Source organism: Prionailurus viverrinus, chromosome X (assembly GCF_022837055.1).
Source record: "Prionailurus viverrinus isolate Anna chromosome X, UM_Priviv_1.0, whole genome shotgun sequence".
Classification (NCBI taxonomy): Eukaryota; Metazoa; Chordata; class Mammalia; order Carnivora; family Felidae; genus Prionailurus; species Prionailurus viverrinus.
The window spans coordinates 12,533,866-12,559,438 of record NC_062579.1 but is presented as its reverse complement, the minus strand read 5'-3'; the positions used below and the strand labels follow the sequence as shown (position 1 = coordinate 12,559,438).

Here is a 25,573-nt window from a genome sequence, read left to right as displayed (position 1 = left end):
GTGGTAGGCACTCCACAAAGGTTTGTGGAATTTGATACACTACCTGTTGGATCTGAACAGAATTCCACTTGTCTTCTCCTTGCTGATACTGAATGAAGCCTTTAAGAAAGCAGCCTTTGGCAGGAGGCCTGTCCACTTCCAGGTAGAGGACTGTGACTTCAGCTTTGCACGTCTAAGGGTCTGTCGGTAATTTCTACCGGTGGCTGTAGAAATCTGTACCACATGAGTTTATGGTCTCATTTGGCCCATGTTTCTTAACTGCCTCGGGAGGGGTATCTGTTTGGCCTAACGATTTAGGATTTCTTCATCTCTTATTGAATGGATGCCAAGCTTTGTAAAAGATGGCTCGGAGTGATTTTCTATGGTGGTGTGTTTGCTCCTAAGGCTCCAAATTCTCAATAAAAGGCTTTCTGTTCTCTGACAACAGGCCATTTTTCCCAGACACACGCCTTGTTTTTCCATCGTTAACAGTAGATAACAGTTTGGATGCAGCCAGAAGCAGTTGGCACGGGCCTGTATTTGAGGGGCTTCTGGAACAGTCTTCCGGCCACTCACTGCAGGGCGCCACCTTAACTGAAGCTTTATTGACCTGAAAGCTCTGTGGGTTGTCGGCTCTGGCCTTAGTTGTTTCTCCGAGTTTCTTTGTGTTGTCTGCTTTTCCTCCCAGGCGGTGACTCTATGGTGATTGCTATTGCTTTTCTTCCTTGCTCATTTTTCAGAATTACCGCTTTGCTCCAAGCTCGTCTCTGCTGCGTGACCGTCTTGTAAAAGTCGCTTCATGCTCTCCATTCCCCAAGCAAAGGAATGGGGCAGTTTAACCTGCCGTTTTGAAAAGCTGCCGTAATCAAAACAGTCATTCTTTGTAACTAGATTCATAAAGAAGCATTATAGTGATCGATTTTTTTATTCAGTAAAATTCAACAACGGCAGTAATGGCTAAGTACTTCATATGCATTTTTTCCTTGTAATCCTAGAAAATCTATAAGGTACACGTTATCATCTCCATTTCAGACAAGGAGACAGAGGTATAGAGACATGGAGTGACCTGCCCAAGATCGCATAGTCTTTGCTCTTAGAGAGGAACCCTACTTAATACTAATTCGCTCCTCTTGCCAGATGCTATCATGAAAGCGGTGGGGGGGGGGGGGGGGGCAGCTTTACTTGTTCCGTTCTTCTGTCACCAGCACCTAGAAAACACATTGTACATAGAACTTTCTCCATAGATCTAAATATTTTTGATGAATGTTGAATTTATTGTCGACTGGAGGAAACTCTGAGTGTTTAGTGTCTCCAATGAATACAGAGATTAGCAGGACACAGCTCTCGCCCCCCCCCCTTACGTTCTAGTCAGTTAAACAGACACAGACATAAGTAGCCATAAATACAAAGCAGAGAGCATAGTCAGTGCTGTTCACGAGACTCCAAGCAACCACAGTAGGACCGTGGAGAGGGTGAGAAAGTTCCAGTGGTTGACATGTAGGATGTTTTCATGGACGGCACAGATTTTGTGTTCATTCCTCATTGACGAATGAGCATGTTGTAGTCATTAATACCTAGAATGCCCTGAGATTAATTTGATCTCTCTTTGAGGATCTCCATTGTTGAAGCGCCTCAGGGTGCCCTTTCTAAGAATTTCACTCTCTGTCTAGAAGATATAACCAGTGTGTACCTGACCTCTGGGTATATTTAGGAAGTTCCTGTTTTGAATAAGTATGTGATGTGAACTTGTTCTTTGCAGTGAAAGAAAATGTAAAGCGAGTGTGATTGAGTCTTAAAGTTTTGATGCAGTTTTCTCTTCCCTTCTTCTATAATATCGGGGAGACCGGATGATTTTTTTTAAAAAGGAGTAAGTGTTGTTCTTTGGGAGTCTGGAGCAGGCAATGAAAGTGAAGAATGAGTCCTGCAGCATTAAAGTCAGAGCTGTATAGCAGGAGCCAGATTGAGAGATCGTCTCGATGGAAGGAGTGTTTCCTGTAAGACTGAAATGAGCTTCTGGACAAAGATGAGTTTGTTCTCCAGCTCACCTTGTTTGATGCTGTCTGCGTCCCTGATTATTTTATGGTTACATATTAAGTATCAGGATAGGATACCAGAGGGTCATGAGCAGTTTCTTGCCTTTCTAGTTAACATTCATACTTAGAGAGAGGCTTGTAGGGAAAGAGAGGTATACTCTTAGCCTTTTAAGAAGTTGTGACAAAACATACCTAATATAAAATTTACCATTTTAATAATTTGTGAGTGCACACTTCCGTGACAGTAAGTCCATTTACGTTGTTGTGCAGCCGTCACCACTGTCTCCAGAAATCGTTTCACCCTGCAGAACTGAAACTCTGTCCCCCATAAACATTAACTCCACATTCCCCCTCCCCTCAGCCCTTGAAAACAACCCTTCTGCTTTCTGTCTCCATGAATCTGACGACTCTAGGTGCCTCGTGTGAGTGGAATCATACAGTATCTGTCTTTCTGTGACAGGCTTATTTCACTTAGTGTAATGTTTTCAAGGTCCGTCCATGTTGTACCATGTTTCAGGATTTCCTTCTTTTTGAAGGCTAACTGATATTCCATTGTATGCCCTAGCCTTATAAATAGCAGTTTGATTGAAAACAAAACAATAAAACATCGCTCCAAATATTACCTCCTCTGTGACTGAAACAATTTCATTTCCCTTTCTTGCTCTGAAGGACATAAAATCTTCTCTGGAAATTCCTTTTGGGGAAACAAATTTCCCACTTTCATCTCTAGCAAAGACATTTTGGGAGACTTAGTTGGCTCAACTATTTACTTTACACTTGTCAGATTAGAAAGATGCTTTTTCATTTGTGTCAAGAACTTCTTAGGTATCTCTGTTTTTTAAAAAAAATATTTTCATTTTTGGGGGCACCTAGGTGGTTCAGTCGGTTAAGCATCCGACTTTGGCTCAGGTCATGATCTTGCAGTTCATGAGTTCGGGCCCTGCACCAGGCTCTGTGCTGACAGCTTGGAGCCTGGAGCCTGCTTCTGATTCTGTGTCTCCCTCTCTATCTCTGCCCCTCCCCTTCTTGTACTCTGTCTCTCTTTCTTTCTCTCTCTCTCTCAAAAATAAATAAAACATTAAAAAAAATCTTTTTTTCATATTTTCATTTTCAAATGGTAGATTGATTGGTGTTTTAACAGTAAGCTGACTGTTCACAGCTATCACGGGCCTACTTTTTCTACAAAACATCACCACGCCAGCCTCAGAGCACTGAGAACACATTCACTGTGATTCTTCACATTAGGATAGATTCTCCGAAATGCATCCCCGAGTCTCTGTGTTGGGCCTGTTTTGCCTCTTGTAATCAGGATCTGAACTTAATGTTGTTCTTGGCATGTGATTGGTACTCTGTACCCACGTAGAATGCATATATGTAGACTTAAGGACATAACAGAGCTTGGGTTTTGTCCATGTATATCCAAACCAGTTCACGATCACCAATTTCTCCCCGTGGTGACCATGGAGTAGAGAGAGGTAGGTGGTCTAAATACTTCTCGAACCTCTCTTTTACACTTTCACCCTCACTGCCTCAGTTGGATCACTCCATCATCCTCCTCTTCACCTCCTTGACTTGTGCATGTCTTTCCTTTCTTCTTCATTCCTCCCAATGCCACTGGATCATTGGTCTTAAAGTCAGTAATTTGACCACACCACACCTCTGCTTGCTGCTGGTTGCCTTTAAGATAATGCGCAAACTTAGCATGGGCCCCAACTTACCTTGCTGGCCTCCTGACCCAGGAAGCTCTCCCTTCCTCCACCCGTGACTGCACTGCCCCCTTCCCCACAAACATTCTCGCCTACGCTCCTGCTTTTCTTCAGGTAGAATACCCTTTCCATCATTCTCTACCCAGCAAGTTTCTGCTCACTCTTCAGAAGTTGCCTCATGCTTCATCGTTGCTGTGAGTCTTATTTTCCAATGTGGAACTATTAATAGCTCCTGTTTTCTCTTCTCTACACCTTTGTTGTAGTGTTTATCTCTTTGTACTATGATGCTCTGTTAATGAGTCCGAGACGGACTGTTAAATTTTGAACTCAGTAAAGATCCAGGACTCTGCCCATCCCATCTTTGTTAACCTAGCCTGCGGCATAGATCATGGCTCATGGTAGTTCTGGAAAAGAGTGCTGAAGGAAGGAAGGAAGGAAGGAAGGAAGGAAGGAAGGAAGGAAGGAAGGGGGCAGGCCAACCTTCTATATTTCTGAGGTATAAAGGAAAACTACTAAGTGTGGTTTTGCCCTCAAGTATGCCATAAAACTGCCATGATCCATCGTGGGCTGCGTGTCAGTAGAAACATTACTGAAACCTTGATTTAGCCAGTTGGACTTCCCTTGAACCTTAAAAGTGAGATGGGATTCAAATACACTGGGGGAGGAGGTGCTATCCCCGGCAAGGGAAATAGCCTAGACTATGTTATGATTAAATAAATCAAAATATTTTAAATCCGGAGAGCATCTTTGTATGTTAATTGAATTCATACAGCTACTTTATAGAAAAATTAGGACTCGGTCCACAAAAGTACAGCAAGTGTCATGTGAAAGCCCTGGATGAACAACACTCAGACCAGGCCCGTGGTATTTACTCCTGCCATCACATCCTTCTGTCTCCTTTAACCATACTCTTTAAATTCTCCAGATGCATCTAAAAAGGGAGCATTGTTAAGCAAAAGATAAAAGTAATCCTCTAGTAGAAAGAAGGGTTATGTTTTCCTTTTATCTGTCATAGCGGTGGAAAATAGTCTTTTAGGGCATAATGGCGAATTGTATTTTGTCAAAGTGGTATATGAAATGGAAATTTACTTTGGCCTGTTCATCCTCTGTGAAAAAGATGATCTTACAACAAAATAGGATGCAGGCTTCTCTCTTGGGCACAGTGGAGGTAAAATATAAGCAGTATTTTCATATACCGTCAGATGTTTGGAGAGCTGCCTTCTATGATTTTAATGTTGTCTGAATGTACATTCTCCACCTCATTGAGCACTTAAGTAGGTTTTGATTCGTTCTTCAACACTGCATTTCCCCAGCATGAGTGAAGCCCCTACTAAACATTCAATAAGTTATTTTGTTTTGACAAAGAGAAAATCCTACCTGTGAATGTGTTCTATGGATCTTGCCAGTCTTTTTAGGGCATGGTCTCTAGAGCTATTGAAAATGCAAACAAATGACCCAAATGAGCAAATCTTGGCAGAAGATAAAGTGCATGATAAATGGTAGAATTGGCTCCAGTTCTCAGATACATCTTTCGACTGATACACACAAATGCACACATGTGTCTCAGGGAGAGAAATATACTAACGTAAAGCAGACTCCATATATACATGTTCAGTAGAATGATAGATACTAAAGTTTTTATTGTACAGATTGAAAGAGTAAAGCCTGGAAGGCCTAATGGAGGCATCAAAGATGGGCATCCGTGTTTTATATTCAGAAAAAGGTTGCTAATAATCTTAAGAGTACAGGGAAAGGTACCAGCCACTGACAGATATGGCAGGTTGCAGCAATTGGAAGTAAATGTCTTCAGGGCTTTGGGACTTTCTGTGAACAGCCATTAAGAAGCAGTATATATTCAGAGTGTTTTAAGGGAGATAGTAAGGGGTGATAGTGGAGGTTGACTAAAAGTTGAGTCTCATGGGAGATCAGAGGCAGTAGCCTGAATTGGGGAATAGGATCCTTGTCTAGAAAACTAGTGAACTGGTCTCTGTGATAGTAACAGGGCTCTAGGCTGGGGTCAGAGAAGAAGGGGCAAATCTGAAAACAGAGCTTTGGTGGTGGATTTGACAGGAGAACATGCAGTAAGAGGGTAATCAAGGGTGGATTCCAAGTTGTGAGTCTAGGAAACAAAGAGGATGAGCCAGGAGACTTCAGGAAGTAGAGGCAGTGATGTTCATCCAGCTCTTCCATACACTACTCATTCTTGTGATGTGTTCATAAGTAGCACAAGAAGTACTGGTTGAGCTTAGAAGACACTTAGATAATGCTAAGGTTAAACGGTAACTACAGGACTTTTAATTTGCTATTATGCAAGGATTAGATCAAGTGTTCTATGTTTTCCATATTTACCAGATTGTGGGATTCGGTGTTTTGGCACTTGCTAGTTGGTACGACATCTTGGGAGCATACTTTGGAAAATGATTTCAGCACAAGAGAATGGGGTGTGTGTGTGTGTGTGTGTGTGTGTGTGCGCGCACGCGTGCACGCGCGTGGGTGCACATGTATGTACACATACCTGGATGATAATGAATCCTCCACATGAGGGTTTTTTTGATCATAATAGGTAGGAACTTGAGAGAACGCGAGGGAACAGGCTAGGATGAAGAGTTGGAAGTCACAGGCAGAGAGCTGTCTACCAGGAACATGGCTGAGATTGGATTCTTCTTTATGGTGACCAGTAATTAATAGGAGGTTGGGGGTGTGTGCCTGGGAACAAGAGAGTGAGCCAGGGGCGACAGAGGTCTAGGAAATAATCCTGGAAAATATGCTGTCACCAGAGATTATGCTGCAAAGAGCTGATACAGGACAGTGACAAACAGTGGGCCCTTCTAGTCTCGTTTGTCAAGAAGGAACTCTCCACTCATTCACCAGTTGTCTTGGGAGGTTGTTAATGCTAGGGTAACGCATGCGTCCGTGGCATCCTCAAACTCCCTGCTCTGTTCAACGCTTACTAACCCTTTACTTTGTAGAGAGAATAATTTACATCTAGGTCCTGCTCTCAAGGAGGCCACTATTTCTGAAGAGAAAAGGAGAGAAAAGCAGTTAAACTTTCTAAGCGTAATACAGCTAACAAATGCTTCTAAAGGAGCTATGGATCTGACCGGGTCTTTGACCATGATTGGGCAAAGAGGTTTAATGTAATTTGAACTTTTGCTAACTTTTCAAGACAACTGGGGAAATAAACATTATATGGGTAACCGTAAGTCTGAAGCCCAATTTTAAAATCAGGAGATTACTTAAGAAGTTTTTTTCTTATAGCGGTGTTTAAAGATAGACTGAAGCATGCCTCTCGGAGATGTCAGAAATGACACAGTGGTATCTGAGGTGTTTTAAAGATGACCTCTGACCCTAGAATGGAGCTACAAATATATTTTTTTCTTTTACTGGACCATGTATTTTATCTTTAGAATTTTGAGTTGTATTTTATTCCAGCATATGTCCTGTTGGTATCAAATAGTTTAAGCTGAGCCAGCCAAAGGCGGACGAATTGACAGTTGCTAATGTAAATTTCCCAGCGAGTAGAAAAGGCTCCCATTAGAAGCTCACAGGCCCCCATTGTGAGGACGCTCCTTTGTGCTTGTTCTCTTCTGGCTCTGACATGAGCTGGCTCACAGGGCTTAGGCTCTGCTCCTACCGTTCTTTGCTGAGCACCAAGCAGACTTTTCCTGATACCATCAATTAGAGGTGTTCATGAAAGGAATGTGCAAAAATAAATATTAAGAGTTGACAGTGAGTTTTAATAGTTTGTGTATCTTTCTGAGTTACGATGGTAAATGAAAGCTAAAAGGTTGTGGATAGGGTTATATATAGATCCTGTTTCTCTTTTCTCCTGTCACTATCTCCCATAGCCTATACCTCTCCGTATCTTGTATATGACTCACATTTGGGAGAACCATGCCAAATGGTTGGACACTCGTCAACACACTACTCTGGAGAACCCAATGAATTGCTGTTTCGGTGTTGGTGATAATGTGAAACATCCTCCTGCCTTTTCGTCTGCTTCCCTGCCTCACGTTGAGCAGACACTTAATAAATCTGTGCTGAGCATAAAGGGAAGGAGTAGCGTTAAACACGAAGGTAGTAAAAGGAATGCCTTGAAAGAACCATCTTTTATCTTGTATTTTACCAGCTGTTTGAAAAGTCATCTCTTGTGTTTGGCTTTATGTGAACACTTGAGTAATGTCTATGTATAGCTTCTCAGAAAATCACCCTCTTCTGGAATAGGTATCCGAAAGCCTGGTCTACCAACAGAGAGACTTCACTCATTGAATATAGGGCTCTCTCTCTCTTTCCTCCCTACCCACTGAACCTGATTGCCTCTGTGATTAAGAGTTATGCGTAGTATTCTGAGAGGAGACTTTCAGAGATGGGACTTAAACTTCCTTCTCCTTAGCATTGTCCTATAATTAGAAAATTTTATACATTCAAAGGAGTTTGCATCTGAATTAGAATGAAGTCACAGGGGTGACTTGGTTTGAGCAGGACCCTGGTCTCACGCTCCAGCGGTCACAAAGAGAAACAGATCTATTAGTCATTAGGGAACTGGATTCTACTGGGCTCACATCCAGGGATTGTCTTTCCTACAAGCGTTAGTTTCTTCATTTTGGCACAGAAGAGGGGAAAAAAATTACTTGCTTCAGTAACTGAAATCATATGGGGGTTATCTTTCTTGATGCTGTATTACCAGATCTTGTAGAGCTAGGAATATATATGATCGCTCCTACTTACTACACACAAAATCGCCCAGAAACTTTATGTAGGGTTCTGTCGAGAAAGCTAGTAGGAGAAAGGCTTCTGGTCTTAAATATTCGAAGGAATGCTTTTTTTAATTGTTTATTTTTAAAAGTCATTTTTTTAAATGGACATTAGGATGTGGTAGGAGAGGCAAAAGTTGATGGCAGCCTGGTGATTACTGTTTGTTGAAGTAGATCAATAGCAATAGTAGCTCATTGTCGGTGGCAACCAATAGTTGTCGATTTGTAGAGCTTTCAGCTTTATGCAGCCGTCCATATGTACATGTCTTCTGAGACCAAGCAGTGGCTTCCGAGCTGGGGGGCAAGCAGAGCAGAGTGGCACAGATGTGGCTACTAAGAGGTCTTTAGACCACAGCACGGAGAAGAGGAAGCACTCAGCTGTTCCTTCACAAGGCAGATGGTAAAATGGGCCTGTTTGCACATCTCTTAGGAGTGAAAGAGCCGGGTCCTGAGCTGAGTCCACACAGCCCCCAAGTGTATGACCGGTGCTTGTCCTGGATAAGCTGTCTTCTTAGGGCACCCAGAGGGCAAGATCTTGGAACCCTGCCGAGGAAGCAAGGAATGGAGATGCTGAATCCTCTTCCACAGCTGCTATAAGCCTAACGTCCTTCGTCACTGCCTTAAAGTGGATGAGAGACGTCTGGATGTGATTCCCTGATTTTTCTGTCTCCTTAGGCCTGGCCTTCAATTATATCTGACCTATGTGTGTACTGGAGCTAGGCATTGCCCTTTAAAGTTTTTTTTAAATGTTTATTTATTTTGAAGGGGAGGGAGGAAGAGAGAGAGAAGGAGAGGGAGAGAGAGAAAGAGAGAGAGAGAGAGAGAGAGAAAGAAAGACAATCTCAAGCAGGCTCCACATTCAGTGTGGAGCCCAACTCAGGGCTCGATCTGAGGACCGTGAGATCATGACCTGAGCCCAAATCTAGAGTTGGACACTTAACTGACTCAGCCACCCAAGCGCCCCTAGGCATTGCCCTTTGAAAGTTCGGGTTCTGTTCACTTTTAGCCCACTGGACCAAAGATGTTTTCAGAGGTGTAGGGGAAGCTGAAAGCCAGGTGGAAAAGCAGTAATTCATTACTCCTTGTTTTTGTTGTTGGATTTAGAGGAAGGGCGGAGGACAGAGGTTCTCAAAGGGGGCGTTTAGAAAGGTGTAGGGTGTTCGGGATGGATGCATTGATGGAGGAGCACTGCAGGCTATTAGTGGACAGGAGCAAAGGTCACCTAATGTCCTTTAGTGTGAGACAGTCTCCTACAATGAAGCGATGTCCCACCTAACATGCCCATAGAGGGAAACACTGTGGAGGAGCAGCAGGACGTGGCTTTCCCTGGAGGTCACTACATTCATGCAGATCTGCCCACTTGACCTTCATGGTAGTATGAGGCTAGGTATGGTCTTCCGTTGTTGGTACAAAACCATCTTTCCGTCCATTCGTCCATCTGTCCCATCCATCCTTTCAGGGCTTCTTTGGTGAAGAATCCCATGGCCACCTATGTCCCCATTCTTTCCCCTCAGTGACATTGTCACCCTGTTGGCTCTCCTAAACTCTCATTCCTCTCTGCACTGACTGATTTATTTTTTTTATTTATTTTTTTTTTAATTTTTTTTTCAACGTTTATTCATTTTTGGGACAGAGAGAGACAGAGCATGAACAGGGGAGGGGCAGAGAGAGAGGGAGACACAGAATCGGAAACAGGCTCCAGGCTCTGAGCCATCAGCCCAGAGCCTGACGCGGGGCTCGAACTCACGGACCGCGAGATCGTGACCTGGCTGAAGTCGGACGCTTAACCGACTGCGCCACCCAGGCGCCCCTGCACTGACTGATTTAGTAGGAATGACCAATTGTTATGCCAGCTGAGAATAGAGAAGGTAGAAGGCAACAAAGCCTTCTGGAAAGAGAGAGAGAAGAGGAAGAAGAGTGAAAAAGACAGCTTATGATTTATATAGATATGAGAATAGGCACCTGAGTTGTTAATCCTTGAAAGGTATTTGGCTAGTGCTAATGGAATCCCTCCTACCTCTGGGTCAGTGCTTCTCAATCTCTAGTGTGCATCAGCGTCCCCTGGAGGGTGTGTTCAGACAGAGACTACCAGGAACCATCCCCAGAGTTTCTGATTGAGAAAGCCTGGGGTGGGGCCCGGGAATTTGCTTTACTAACAAGTTCCCAGTGATACCCGTGCCACTCGCCTGGGAACCATACTTCTCTAGCTCTTAGAGAAGAGAGCAACTCCTGAATACTTCCCATCTCTGGGACGCCTGGGAGACCAAGCTGAGAGGGGAGGATCTTGACTTACTCTTGACCTTCAATCATGGCCCAAGAGGAAGGAAGGAGGAGCTAATAAGCCCAGCACCCCTGGAAGGTGAGTGCATTTTCAGCCACAGCATCACCCCTGTTGCTGGGATCCATGCAAAGGCCAGCGTGCTGTATTTTCTGAAATAGCAAGAAAACAGAACAGAGTAAGCTGTTCTTTACGTGTTTTTCTGTATAGAAGTAAGTGTATTTAACCGGTGGATCTTCTTGATGTCTGTTAGCTTGCACTGTCCTGTAAACCAGGGCATCAGGGACCACGGGCAGTGCTTCCTTTTGTTACTAAATAAGGGGGAGTTGTCCGAGCATACAACCTATGAAGGTCTCTAAAGGAAGGCACCTGGGTTAACGCCCAAACCACTGGAAGCTTCATTTTTTTTCCCAGAAAGGAACCCAAGTCAGGATTGAGCATAGTGTTTCCTTCTGCATATTCCTGATTTCTTCTCTCCACTGTCAGTGAAAACTGAAGTGCCAGTGGTTTTTCTTTTCTTCTTCCTAATGAGTTAATGATAGTGATACTTTAGTCTGGTCTGAAAGGGAAAAACAGAGATGGATGGCGATGCTGTTGGAAGTGTGAACAGGAATGTGAATGACACTTGGACAGTGCCTACTTTTCCTGTCAATTCCTGGTTTTTGAAGATAATTCTAAGAACGGTTTCTCATCAAATTTGACCTTATGGCCGAATAACAACACACTTTTTTCCTCCTTGATGTTTCCTTGGAGTCACAAAATAGTATTAGTTTGAGTACTTAGCAGCAGTGGAGGGGTGGCATAATATTTTGGATTTCATTTTTTATCCAATTTAGAAAGCCCTGTGGCACTAAATAAAAATGTCACCGTGTAAAATGTAAAAGCTTCTTTCACAAAGGTTTTTAAAAATTCATAAAGGGCTGAGGATTTGATTTATCTTTTCCTCTTTCTGTGATTTATTCATATTTAATGTTAGTTTCAACATTTGAAGCATCAAGGACTTTTTCAAATTAAAAACTGTGGTGAATCAGTCTTATTTGAAGAAACATTCCGCCATGCCAGTTCATTTCCTGTTCACGTGTTCAAGGTGCAGCTATGTTTGGCTTTCCCAGTGGCTGGAATTCTCGCTAGGGAAACCCTTCGTTGTTGGGGAGGTTGAATTGCCCCAGCTACTTGATGTTGACAGCCGTTTCCCAGGTATCGATAGACCATTTCCTTGGGCATTAATCATTATCACACAAATGTGGTGGCAAAGGAGAAGAGTGGGAAGGGACCTTGCCTTTGGAAGCAGCATTTTGTTTACTGTCTGTTTTTTCATTTTTGGTGCCTTTGAGCCTCTGAGTCACTTGTGTTTTCAGAAACATCTTTAGTCAGTGACAGTATCAGTCTTTTCTATGGATGGTTTATTAATAATGAATGATAATAGAATTAGCCTGGAACGAAGGGAAGAAAATGAACTCCTCACAAACTCATCATTTTTTTTTTTTTTTTTTTACTAGTAAATAGACACCTAGGGTCTGTGGCACAGGCCTTTCTGAAAGCCCTGGAAGGTTAAAAGGCTGGAAGGAAGAGCGCTGCAGGCTCCCCTCGTTCCGCTTTTAGGGCAGATAGACCTGTGCTAGAGGACGTGGGTGTGTTCGCTCCCACCCCACGAGGCACCGTGCATTTTCCACGGCTGGGGCATGTGATAAGGCACACCTGCCCTGGACATTCTTGCTTCTGCCTGTCCTTCCACCTGCCTATCCACTTGTCCTTCTGGCCCTCCCTCCCTTTATCCTTCCCGTCTTTCTGTCTTTTTATCCTTTTCTTCTTACTATCATTCTTCCACTCTGCACACACTCTTGAGCGCCTCCTCTGGGCCAGGTGCTGTGCCTCCACGAATATAGTCTGCTTCTCATCAAGTGAGGGGAAAGGTATCTGTCTACTTTGCTGAAAATCATCAGCCTTTTAGTAAGAGCACCAAGGAAGAATGGGAATAAAAGGTTTGGAGCGCCTACAAGGATGAAACGCTTCCTCCCTGGTTCTCTCACGTGCTTGTTATGCTTGTTATTGAGGCTCTGACCTGTCAAAGAATGGCAGGCCCTGCTCGGAGCAGCCACGCCTCGAGGGTGTGGTTTTGAGAAGCAGTTGTGAACGTTTTGTCATCATGAACTTGATTTTCTTTCTTTGCTTAATGGAGAGAATCATCTAGTTAAGTAAAATGATCTCTTTCCTCCTCAGACAATTGGAAAGAAGTTACCTCCAACGACGGCAACTCCAGACTCGTCAAAACCAGAAATGGACGGCAGGACAAAGAGTGAGTTTCCTTATTTATCCATATTTTACATTTGGAAGCAGTTAAGGGTTTTTCAGTCATGGACATACTTTTGAAAAATCCTCACAAAATCCTAATGGCTGTTTAACTTTTTAAATTAAGTCTTCTAAATTTCAGTATGGTTAACATACAGTGTTATATTAGTTTCAGGTTTACAATATCTCGACTCAACAATTCTGTACATTACTCAGGGCCCATCATGATAAGTGTACTCTTTAATCCCCTTCACCTTAATGGCGTTTTAAAATACATCAGAAAAAATATACCCAAATGTGTTCCACTGGGTCCTACCAGTGGGTGGGCACAAGTTAGATTTGGCACTCTTGGGGGGTTTTCTTCTTTGTGGAACGTGGTTCTTTCCTGCCGCCTGTATCAGAGCTGAGGCTTATCCATATATACCCAATCACTTTGCATCATTCAGGAGGCAGAAAGGCTGTAGAGAATGGCAATTCAAGCAGTTGGGGGATTCATAGGCCTTTAAGTCAGGGAGGCCCTACCTTCTAGCCTCAGCACTCAGCCAGCACTCCCAGCCCTTGCCTGCCTGCCTGCCTCCCTGCCTCCCAGCCAGCATCCTCAGTGCGTCTCGACTAAAATCTCTCTACACGCAGATGGCTTGCTTCCATTGAGCCACATACGCTCTTCCTGGAATTTTTACCCACGAATTTTAGTCTCTGGGTCTACAATGATATTAGCCCATTTTTCTCCTAACAGCCCTTTAAGTGTTTGAGGATAGTTGTCTCCCTAACGCCTTCCTAAAGGTCCTATTCCCTGTTCTAGATGGTTGCCAGATAAAATACAGGATGCCCAGTACATTTGCATTTCAGATAAACAGTGAATAATTTTTTGGTTATAAGTATGTCCCCCGTACTCTTTGTTGTTTATCTGAAATGCAAATATACCTGGGCGTCCTGAATTTGTAGTTGTTAATCTGGCAAGCCTCCAATCCCTTTAGCTATCCTTTCAGTAACTAGGGCATTCTGGACAGGCTCTGGTCAGAAACAATTACTTCAGTTCTTTCTAGGGATTTTATTATTTTTTTTCCAGCTTCAGATTTTCTTATGAGCATCATGTGGACAGACTGCTAATATAGTTTGGAAAGCCAAAGATTGAGAGAACATAAATCACACATATATAATTATGATTAATATAAGAGCAAGCACAGCTTTATCCTTTTAATTGAGAAATAGTATACCATTCAAAAGCAAATGAGGGGTATTGCCTTAGACTTAGGAAAATGAATTTGTGGGATTTGCCAAACCAGAAATGGTGGTTTTGATAAACAAGTTCATGGAAGATACGGATGCAGGTGCTGTAGCTCTGCCTTGGTGTGGAAGGTTCAGATGAGGTCTGGTGCCTTCCATGTGGTAATGCTGTTGTCCGACTCCTGGTCATAGGCAGAAAGCCCACTTGTCTAATACTCTAATGCAGGGGTTCTCACACTTGAGTGGGCCCCAGAATCACCTGGAGAGCTGGGCCCCACCCCCCAGGTTGCTGGGCCCCGCCGCCACAATTTCTGAGTCATTAGTCCAGTGAGACCTGGAACTTTGCTTTTCTAAGGAATTCCCAGGTGCTGCTGCTGTGCCTGGTTTAGGGCCCACACTTCCAGAACCACTGTTTGGAACTCATCAATATTCCTCAGGACAACCTGGCCCTGCATTTATTCATGCAGGTTATACACTTTTATGCCAAACCTACCTTTAGGCACTAAAGAATTTTCTTTCTTTCTTTCTTTCTTTCTTTCTTTCTTTCTTTCTTTCTTTCTTTTTAAATTTAATTTAGAGACAGAGAACAAGCAGGGGAGAGAGGGGCAGAGGGAGAGAGAGAGAGTCTTAAGCAGGCTCCAAACTCATTGCAGAAGTCAATGGCAGGCCTCGATCCCACAGCCCTTGGATCATGACCTGAGCCAAATTCAAGTTGGATGCTCAGCCAGCTGAGACACCCAGGTGCCTCTAGGCAGTGAAGAATTTTCAAGAATTGAATATTTAAACCATTCTGCAAACATTTCTCTTGTTGGACAGTAGCCTGTCCTTCCTTCATTCAACTGCTTATTCTGTAGTTGCGGCAATTGACAGGTTTCTAAATGATCCCTGTCATTAGCAATGTTGCTTGGATGACCAGAATGGGGAATAGGCAGGAGAAGGAAAAGGGGAAGACACATCAAGCCTCAAAGGTGATGGGAATGTGGTCCCCAGGGTAGGCTATCCTCGTGACATGAGACAACCAGTGGTCTTGACCAACCTGATTTGTGTCTGCAGAAGTAGTAATCTGGGGAACAGAGGTTTTGTTTTAAGGGAAAGACTTTCAATAGAAGTAAAGTCAGAATTCCCTGTAGATGGTACACCTCTGTCCAGAATAAAAAGGACCTTGGTCCTCCTTGAGTGACTTTGTAGGTTGCTCTTGGGAGGATTCTGAGCAGCATCGACCCGAGGGTCACGTGTAAGGATGTGGCACATTGGACAGTCTGCAGGGCGTGCTGCAGTGAGTAATCCTCAGGTCTTCAGAACTAGCCCTCGGATAAGATCCTGTTCCTGATGCTTTCTTTTCACCCTCTGCCATGTCTGCAGGCAGGAGATTCCAGTCTTTTTGGAAAGATTAGCTGGGCAGGGGTGGGGAGGGTAGCTGTGTTTTAGAGCTGGCTAATAGAAATATTATGTGAGTCACATACGTGATTTTACAATTTCTAGCAGCCACATTTTTAAAAAAGAAAGAAGAAACAAGTGACCTTAGTAAATTAAATATGTAAATGTATTTTATTTCACTCAGTGTATCCCCAATAGTATCTCTTTAACATGTAACCTGTATAAAATTATCAAATGAGATATTTTTATTCTTTATCTATATGAGCCTTCACAGTCCAGTGTGTCTTTTACATGCATGGCACAGCTCAACTCGGAACAGCCACAAATCAAGTGCTCAATAGCTACGTGTGCCTAGTGGCCACAGTATTGGACATGGCCGTTTGAGAGTAATTCTGGGATCTAAGATGGGCTTTCTGGGCCTGGGTATTAACACAGATCCGAATACTCAGCTCCTTCAAGCATGTGGGAGGATCTAGGCTCTAGCCCAAGCCTTGTTCCGTCCTGTAAGTATCTATTAATTATGTCCATCCACCTGGCTCTCTGGAAGCATCACGGTGGGGGGATGGTTTTTTTTTTTAATTAACATTTATTCATTATTGAAAGATAGAGACAGAGCATGAGCAGGGGAGGGACAGAGAGAGGGGGAGACACAATCCAAAGCAGGCTCCAGGCTCTGAGCTGTCAGCACAGAGCCCGACGCGGGGCTCGAACTCACAAACTGTGAGATCATGACCTGAGCCGAAGTCGGACACCCAACTGAGCCACCCAGGCACCCCGGGATAGGTTGTTAACAAAGAGTGTTGTTAACAGAGGCTGGGTGGTGTGTTTTTGCCCAAAGTCAGAGGTGTGCATTCTAGGACCAGCTTGTTATTCGCTAGCCGTGTGACCTTGGATGAATAATTTTATTTCTCTGCCTTGCTCTTCATTGTCTGCATTGCCTGTGAAGTCCGAGGGTTGCTCTAGAGACAACCCCTGTGGTCTCTCCCAGCATCTTCATCCTCTGATTCGGTTCCAAAAGCTCAACGATTCAGAGTAAAACATTTCTGCATTCAAAGAACTGAGCAGCCAGAGGGGAGAGACAAAAAGAAGATGGGGACAGTTTAGTAGGAACGTGAGAGGTCATCGGGTATAGGTGTAAGTATGCATGTAAGTGTGCAGGAGGTCAGAAGGAGAATTCTCAGTGTCAGTGAAGGCTTGAAGGATGTTTATTGACAGATGTTTTTCATGGGCCAAAGAAAGAATTTCTCCAGCTAATTTCCCCCACCTGCTTTCTGGCTTTCACTGTAAAGGGCGCGTTCTCCCAGGATCTCCATGAGGCACCTAAGTCCACCAAAAAGCCCCTTGCATCGCTTTCAGATTGTGATGTGACTCCTGTGTTCCCTGAGCTTGAGAGTGGGGCGGCCCTCCTTTCTGGTCAGTGGACAGATCTGTAACAAAAACCGCCCAGCAGTAGAGAGGAGAGAAGCCCCTTCCTCACATCTCTGTCCTCGGCAGGCTAACATACAAGCTCCCGTGAGGATTAAGAGTTATGATGATTCAAAAAATGTTCATGTGGATTGGTATTTTCTGGGGGAAAGTGAAACTCAGCTGATTAGGATTTATTTAAACAACTAACATCACCTCCCCTCCCCCCAGTAAAGCTTTCATGATATTGAAACTCATGTGAAATGCATGCTGGGGAACAGATTGCCAGGACTTTCATAACAAGAGAGACACTATCTAAATATTCATAAATGAAGTACCCTGAGATTCCTCCAGCTCACCACATCTGGAATTTCCCTCTTTCTTACTACAGTTGATACAGATTTGTGGCCTTGGTGGGACAGAAAAAGTAACCCGGAGAAATGGGCTATTTCGCATCTTTCTGAACAAAGAATTAAAGTCTTAGAGATTCAGAGCACCAGTTGAGCAGGAGGGTTAGGAAAAAGAATGATCCTTGACAAAATTTGGACAAAGGCAGGTGAGGCTTCTGAATAAATGATGACCGTGGGGCAAAGGCTAAACTTGCCCTGCCTAACCTCTCCTCACTCCATCCCTGGACGCTTGTACCACCTTCCTGGTAGCTTTGTTCATTGACTCACTTCCTGGGAGTTGTCCCCTGTGATGGTGACACATGGTGGCTTGTGACTATCGTGGGTCCCTCGAGGCAGAGCCTGTGTCTTCTATTCGATAGCCCCACCATATAGCCCAGCAGTGTCATAGACTCACTGGGCATGTGACAAGTGGTAGTTGAGCAAATGGAGACTTATAAATGGCTTAACATTTAAACAGGTTCTGTACTGGACAGAGTCCTGTGAAAGTGGCATAGTAGCCATGAGTCCTCTTTCTGAAGTTCACAGTCACCAGCTGGAAAATGACACATTTGATCACCTAAGACCCCTGAACTTACTTTGGGTTTCTAGGGATTAGTAGTGGTTGCCAGTGTTCCGTGGGGCTTGACAGACCCTTCGTTCTTTCCAGTCCCTGCTCTAGACCGTTCAGCCCAACAGCACCAAGGCAAACCCTTGCCTGACAAAGGTTTATTGGTTCATCGCACTGAGGACACTTGGTAGGAGAACCCGTGCGGCCCCATCACACCAGACAAAAGAAAAGAGAGTGGTTACCAGTTCGGAGGAAGGGGGAATGCAGTGAAATGTAAATGAAGCAGTGTTTTGACAGGTTGCAGGCAACGCAGGGCTGTTAAGGGGTCAGCATCAGGTGTGGACTGCGAGGTGCACCCAGGTCCTATTTCTTTGGGAACCACTGAGTTAAGATAAGTGTGCAGTGCTGTGTTCAGAACTCTTTACGCGAGGCTCTGCACGTGCGTGGGGGATCGCGGCTGCTTTTCTGTGTCACAGTGACTTTCGTTCCTCTGGTCAAGAGTGGAATGTTTCATTCTGACTGATATGATATAGAAAAAGCAAAGTTTCTGGTTGTCTGTGCTTTGAGAGGACAAGCTTTCTCTGGGAGTAAGAAAGCAGTGCTCCTCAGAGAAGGGGTTGTTAGGACCCTTTCCAGCTGCAGCATGTGCTTGGGAGAGATACTATTTCCTGTTGGCTTTGCAGCTGGCTGTGGGACCGCAGCCTGATGGATGGCTAGGCAGCTTCTTACTTTCCATGTCTGAGCTAGTTTTTTGCTTTCTCACCACATGTTTAAGTAGCAGAAAAAGGGGTCGATTCCCTTATGTTGGTTTCCCATAAGGCCTCACCTGGGAGCTCTTTTATGCTACCTTTCCAGGGAAGGCATTTTTGCTCACTTGTGTCCCCAAAACTCATATTTGGGCGCATCCAGTTTGAAACAAGTTTCCTACTCTGCGCTTTGGTGCCTCGCACACTCGATGTGCCTTAGAGTCCCCAGGCTCGGCGTCTCAGGGTTTCCTCAAGTGCTTCCAACACAGACCCTGCTGTCCTGATTCAGAGTGGGGGTCTCCCTGTGAGGGTGCCCGGCCTGCCCGTGCTGCTGAACACCCAGATTTGGAGTACAGTCCTCTTGGAGGATAAAAGCTAACTCCTTTTGTGTTATCCTTGTGGATCTCCTTTCTCCCAAAGACTCGGAGCTTGTCATCTGAGCAGGAGAAAGTATCGTTGGAGGGGCCGTGATATGCACTGTACTAGGGAACAGAAAGGCTTTGCTCGTCAGGTTAGTTTCCTTTTTTTTTTTTTTTAAATCTTCCTTTTACAGCAAGAGATTAAAAAGTGTCATAATTCACAATAGTGAAATAATTTGAAAGTCAAATTCCCAGCAGCATCCAGGACTAGAGGCGGTCATGGTGATCTGGGGTCGCTGTCCCCTTTTTCATGGAGGCCGCATTGGGCTGGAGTTCACAACATAGTGACGTACGCCTTAGGTTTTGTCTCCCCGTCTGAATTTAAGTGTAGATCAGGGTTTTTCCACCTTGGCACTATGAACGTTTGGACCAGGCCGCCCTTTGTTGTGAGGCCGGTTCTGTGCCCAGTATTGGATGGTTACCATCTCTAGCCTCCATTACCTCCTTACCACCCCTCCCGCCGCAGCGGCTACAAATGTCTCCAGGCAATGCCGTGTCCCCTGGGGAGCAAACCGGCCCTATCTGTGAACGGCTGGTGCAGACTGTAGTAAGCTCTACGAGGGCACTGCTGCCTCTCTGCTGCTAGGTACACAGTGGGCACTTAGTTAACATTTACTGACCAAATGACAAGCGTAGTATTCATTCCGGCCCTCCTCACTAGCCCCAGCTCCTCAGACTGACTCAGGACTGGATGTCCCATCTACATCTGTGATCTGGCACGCCCAGCTGTGGCACCACCACCACACTGGCCCTCCCTCCAGGTCCCCACCATTGTTTCGCTTTTGGCTAGCGTTGAATATTTGCTAATACTCATGGCTGGATCAGCGGATCTCACGGCACGGTCCCTGGCCCAGCAGCATCGGCATCACCTGGGAACCTGTCAGGGATGCAGATCCCCGGGCCTTGCCCAGCCCTGGAGAATCAGGAACCTCGGGGCTTCTGTTTTCACAAGTCTTCCATCTGGCACTGATGCCCCCTCGTGCGTGAGAACCACTGATGTAGACTGTTCCTTGAGCTTCCCTATTGATGAGAATCACCAGGGTGCTTGTGGGTTGCTTGTCCCACCTCAGACCTGTTGACGGGGACCCCCAGGGAAGGGAATCTGGGAAGGCATAGAAGGAGCAGGTGCCCCACCTGTCACAGGAATGGTTGGGGAAAACTCCCCCCACCCCCACCCCTGCCAACTCCTACTCCTCTGGTCAAAGTCCTCAAACATTGTACAGAGCCCGGTGCCATTTTACCCCTCTAAGAAGGGAGCCTAAATCCTTCCTTTGGGAAATGATTCCCCATTCATGATGCTCTGGTGCTTTAACCTGAAGACATCAGTCTTACCTTTCCCTCACTGTTGCCTCATCAAGAACTCTGTTTACGTGCCTCATTTCCTCTTCTCGGTTATAAGCTCCTTGAGAACCAGGTACCAGTCTCACTTAACTTAGTCTCTTTCCCCCCAGAATGTAACAGAAGTCCATACCCTTATTGCATTTCCAAAATACAAAAAGCTAGAAAACTAAAAGGTTTTATTACTTTGGGGTGATATAAACCTTGTCCTGGACTAATAGGCATTTATGTATAGTCTTTATCCTACTTGGGGTGACAAATCATGCATTTGCTGCAGAATTTTAATGTATTTGATGGTTGGGTGCAGCCCCAGACCCCAGCTGAGGATATTATCTGTTGTGTGGTATGTATAATAAATTTCTTTCCAAAAACCTGAAAAATTCCGTCCTCGGGGCTTTTGGGTAAGTGATTATGAACCAGTAGTGCATCAGATATTTGTCACTTTAATGAAAGAACCTTAGATTTTGATGTTGGTGAAAGTAGACAACCCTGGGCTCGATACTTTTGTTCTGGAATCCCAAAGCACAACAGTTATAAGGGTTACCTGGTACTTTCCACCGCTGTTGGAAGTTCTAGAAGGCTTTCTACCAGACTCTGTGACACATGGGGTTTTAATCTATGTGACCTAAAATGGAGTCCAGAGAATCATCCTGGATTGAATGTTATTTCCTTGGTGTGTGTGTGTGTGTGTGTGTGTGTGTGTGTGTGTGTGTGTTATGTACTGCTTGCTGATATGTTTATTCTGTTTGTTCTGCTTTGATTTGTTTTTTAAGCTGAGGGCATTTTTTAAGTTGGTTTGTTTTTTATATGAGTAGATTATAAAATCATCTGAAGGGAGTCATGGGCTGTGTGCATGTGAGTTCAATTTCTTAAACAGTCTGTTTTTAATCTTATATAAACTTCTAGAAGTTTAGAGATTGAAATAATGTGGGTTTTTTTGGTGAGGGAGATGTGAATCATGACTGGACTTCTTGGGGAGTTTTAATAGAACAAGTTCCTTAAAATTGGAATGCCAGTCAATAATTACTGTAAGGGATCTTGATTTGGTGTCAGGGTCCTCGAACCTTTTGTACGCGACATTTTCTCTGCACCTTTGAATGTGTCTTTTTTTCCTACTTTTGGAAAGAGGAAATCACTGTTTTGTTTTTTTTTTTATCAGATTCTTCAAGGACTCTAAGACAAAAAGGCTTAAGGGGTACCTGTCTGGCTCATTCAGAAGAGCATGCAACTCTTGCTTTCAGGGTTGTGAGATTGGGCCCCACATTGGGTGCAGAGATTACTTAAAAATAAATACATACATTTTTAAAAAGACAGAAAGCTAAAGAATTGACTTAGGACTTCAGTCTTAGGCTAATTCATTAGCTTTTAAAAAATCTTTCCAAAAAATAGAGACAAATTCATCTCAATCACTGGATAAGTTGTGCCTTTATTTTTTTTATGTGCATGTGTGCATTCATTTCTACTTGATCTTGGACTAATTAAATCCATCTAATTGATGAATAGATGGAAAATGCCTGCCCCCCAAATTAATTTCATTCCCTTCCTCTTCATCTCTGTCTGCTACTCATTTAAAATCTGTAATCTTCCCACGTCCAAAAAGGATTTGGAATTATATTTTTCTTTCAAGATATATCAAATGCCTCCTCCTTTGTAAACTCCCTCCTGAACATAATCATGCCTTCCTCTGCATCACCCCAGCCGTATCCCGTCAGAGTGAGTCTACGCTTATTCACACATTTGTGAATTTGTCATCCTTTACCCTTGCCTTTCCCCAGGCATCAATTTGTCACTTCCTTGCGAGGGTGGGATGGCTGATTGGACTGACTTGCATGTCACAGGCCCAAGAACTGACAATGTCTCTTTCCTGGTGGTGCCTCAATAAGTGTTTGAATTAAAGTAGAGAACATCTTCATTCCATATGATGTAAAATTAAAATCATAGTCTCAGTTAATCCATTCTTTTTGCTTATACATTTATTTATATCTTAAAACCATTGGTATATCCAAACTAGCAGCATGTTTTTATTTTCCAGTACTGCTGAATTAGGGCCCAAATGCCTCAGTAGTAAAAACAAATTCTTCTTTTCAAATATATCATAATAACTTAAAATGTGAGGCTGTGGTTGCCTTGTTTGATCAGGGATCTTCAGAGCTACAGTGCCTGTGACGAGAGCTGTGACGTGTCAGAGCGGGCTAGAACTCAGGCCCGGTCCAGTGTGATTTTTTGGAGCCTCCAGAGCTTTACTGAGATTATTTTGGGGACCTGGGTGGAAGATGGGCGAGCCCCACTCTCTAATTTAACCAGAGACACCTTGGTTTTAGTTGTTGTATATTGCAATTTTAGAATAAGTTGAAATTTGCTTAGAGTGTTCGGCTGAAGTTAACCAGATCCTCCTCCCGTCCCTCCTCGGCCAGCCTCTCCTTTTACATCTAAGGACACTGATGTCCAGAGCTATTGCACGGTTGCCTCAGATTTTGTGCTGAGGACAGCCCAGCCGAGATTGAACCTAGTCTTGACTGTCCTGACTCCTGGCCCATAACCCTCACCTCCTGTTTAACTGTCTCTCAAAATTTCCTCCACTTTGTAGGTGTCACTAGGGGGTCAAGCAGCATTGAGTGGGAGCTGTGTCTGGTTGTAGGGATACATAAAAGGGCAAGTGTGATGTTGAAACCTGCTTCATAGCCAGTGGTAGTTGACAGTAGCTACTGGCACCTGTATCTCCTACTTTTATCTAAATTGGTGCTTTCCAGATAATTCTATATCCAGTGCCTCACACACAAAACAGTATACTTGGTGGAAATGTTTTAAAGCTAGGTTATGCCGGAGCTCCTGGGTGGCTCAGTTGGTTGAGTGTCCAGCTTCAACTCAGGTCATGATCTCACAGTTTGTGAGTTCGAGTCCCACAGTGAGCTTACTGCTGTCAGTCTGCCAGCGCAAGGCCCACTTTGGATCCTCTGTCCCCTTCTCTCTCTGCCCTTCCCCCTCTTTGTGCTCGCCCTCGCTCTGTCTCTCTCTCTGTCTCTCAAAATAAATAAAACATTAAAAAATAAAACTGGGTTATGTTGATTGTCGTACAACTATATACATTTATTAAAACCATTCAAACCATACAATTAAAATGGGTGAATTCTATGGCATAAAAATTATATGTCATTAAAGATGTTAAAAAAGAAAGGCAGGGGGATACCTGCCCTCCTTAAATATTAGGGAAACTGGGCGGAAAACAAAATGGCTCCATGAAACATTTTAAAGGCATGCTAGTACTTTCTTATAAATATTTCTTCCTTATGTTGGTTATAAGTCAATTCCACAGTCATTTATTGACCCCCTCCTATGGGCCAGGTCCTGAGGTAGATGAAGGGAAGAGATTGGAGGGTAGAAAGTAACACAGAGGCATAGGAAGAGGCAGATGATAGCCAAGTGTTTCAGAGGAGGTAACTGGAAGTGTCCTCTTTCTTCCACCAAGTTCCTTCATATCAGGGTGCCTTCTGCTTTGAGTGATAAATACCTATGCAGCCACAAAGTAGTGGTAACCAATAGAGTTTTATGGAGTCTGGTAATGAGCTATCCAGACAGGCCCCCTGAAGTTGGCTAATTCGACAGACATCTCAACAGTGTCAAGACTCAGACCCCCCTCCTCTGTGATTTTCTTGGCTTTCCTCTCATGGTTGAAATATGACTGCAATAGTGCCAAACGTTGTGCTGTCTTCCAACAAGGATGTCAGTGTTAAAAGCCAAAAGGCAGAGGCAACTATCTTCCTCTCCACTCTTTTTTTTTTTTTTTTTTAATCAGGGAGCAAAATCTAACAGCCTCCCACCTCCTAGTAGAACTCCTCTAGCATCTCATTGGCTAGAAGTAGATCACATGCTCACCCCTAAACGAATCACTGACAAAGGGGAACAAGAGCAACATTTGCCTAGACATAGCTTACTCATCCCTAAGGCTGTGGGTGGTTCCCCATTTCCTAATGTAATACCTGAAGGCAGCAAGATTATATGAACTGGGAAGGGGATGGGGAATGGGAACTGTGAACCAATGTCTACCACACAGTTAATTAACTTTTTTTTGATGGAAAAGAATAGAAACAATGCTTGTTCTTTTTTCTTTGTTGACCATGAGTGTCTTATCTTTTTTGTAAAATATTTCCATGATTTTGATCTAATGAATTATTCTTCAAGCTGGGACTCTGCAGGCAGTTCTAAAGTAGTGCTGTATTTGTTTCAGTGTTGTAAGTTTTGAGGTTGGATAGTCATATTTCACTAGCACAGTCAGTAGGAAAATTGGCAAAGAGCTATCATTATCCAATTTAAAGATGCTTAACTTTTTCCCTCCTTTTAGAATATTTGGCCAATGCAGAATTTGGGAGGTTTGCTATTACTAATTAAAGAAAGATGGAATGTTGGTAACTATGTGGACCTAGGAATCTTTAGGCAGAGTAGTATTGATGGGATCTAGAACGAGTGCCCCTCAGCACGGCTTAATGAACAAGACACATCGGGGGCCCAGAATAACGAAGACAGATGGTTTCCAATGCTAGAACAGGGGATGTAACTGATATATTCTGTCCATTGGACAGAAAGCAAAAACATTTGCACAGAAAGTGAGTCCCTCTCTCCCTCTCTCCCTCTTTCCCTCCCTCCCTCCCTCCCTCTCTCTGCTCTGTTCTCCTGTCATGTCAGAAACGACCCTAGACCACAGTGTGTCCGTATTACAGATTTTTGCTTGCCTTTATTTCATACATCACTCTCTTTGATTGATATGACATTAACCATAATAAAACCCCCACATTTCAGTCATATAAATCGTACTAGGGACAATATAATTGATATTTGTGTATATAGCTTTAGGTTATGATCTGTCTGCACGAACTGGCCTGATCCTTAGAAAATATCTAAGGTCATTCAAAGCCATTAGGATTGTTGACTTTGCTGCAGAATAATAAATGCCTGTCCCAGTAGATAGTAATTCTCTTGAATTTTTCTTTCTACCTTCTGTCCTAAGTCATTGAACCCAGCTTTCCAAGTCTTAATTTCCTGGCTACCTGACAAATGTTTTTGCTCTCTTC

General features: G+C 43.8%; 1 protein-coding gene across 4 annotated transcripts in view; it reads left to right on the top strand.

Moving 5' to 3' along the window:
- The window catches only part of SH3KBP1 (SH3 domain containing kinase binding protein 1), a 334,027-nt gene that overhangs the window by 219,409 nt on the left and 89,045 nt on the right, over window positions 1–25,573 (top strand). For all 4 annotated transcript variants that reach the window (XM_047843683.1, XM_047843682.1, XM_047843684.1 and 1 more), the window contains one exon: window positions 12,971–13,046. In XM_047843683.1, coding sequence (XP_047699639.1) covers window positions 12,971–13,046 — 76 coding nt within the window. The remainder of the gene's footprint in view (window positions 1–12,970; window positions 13,047–25,573) is intronic.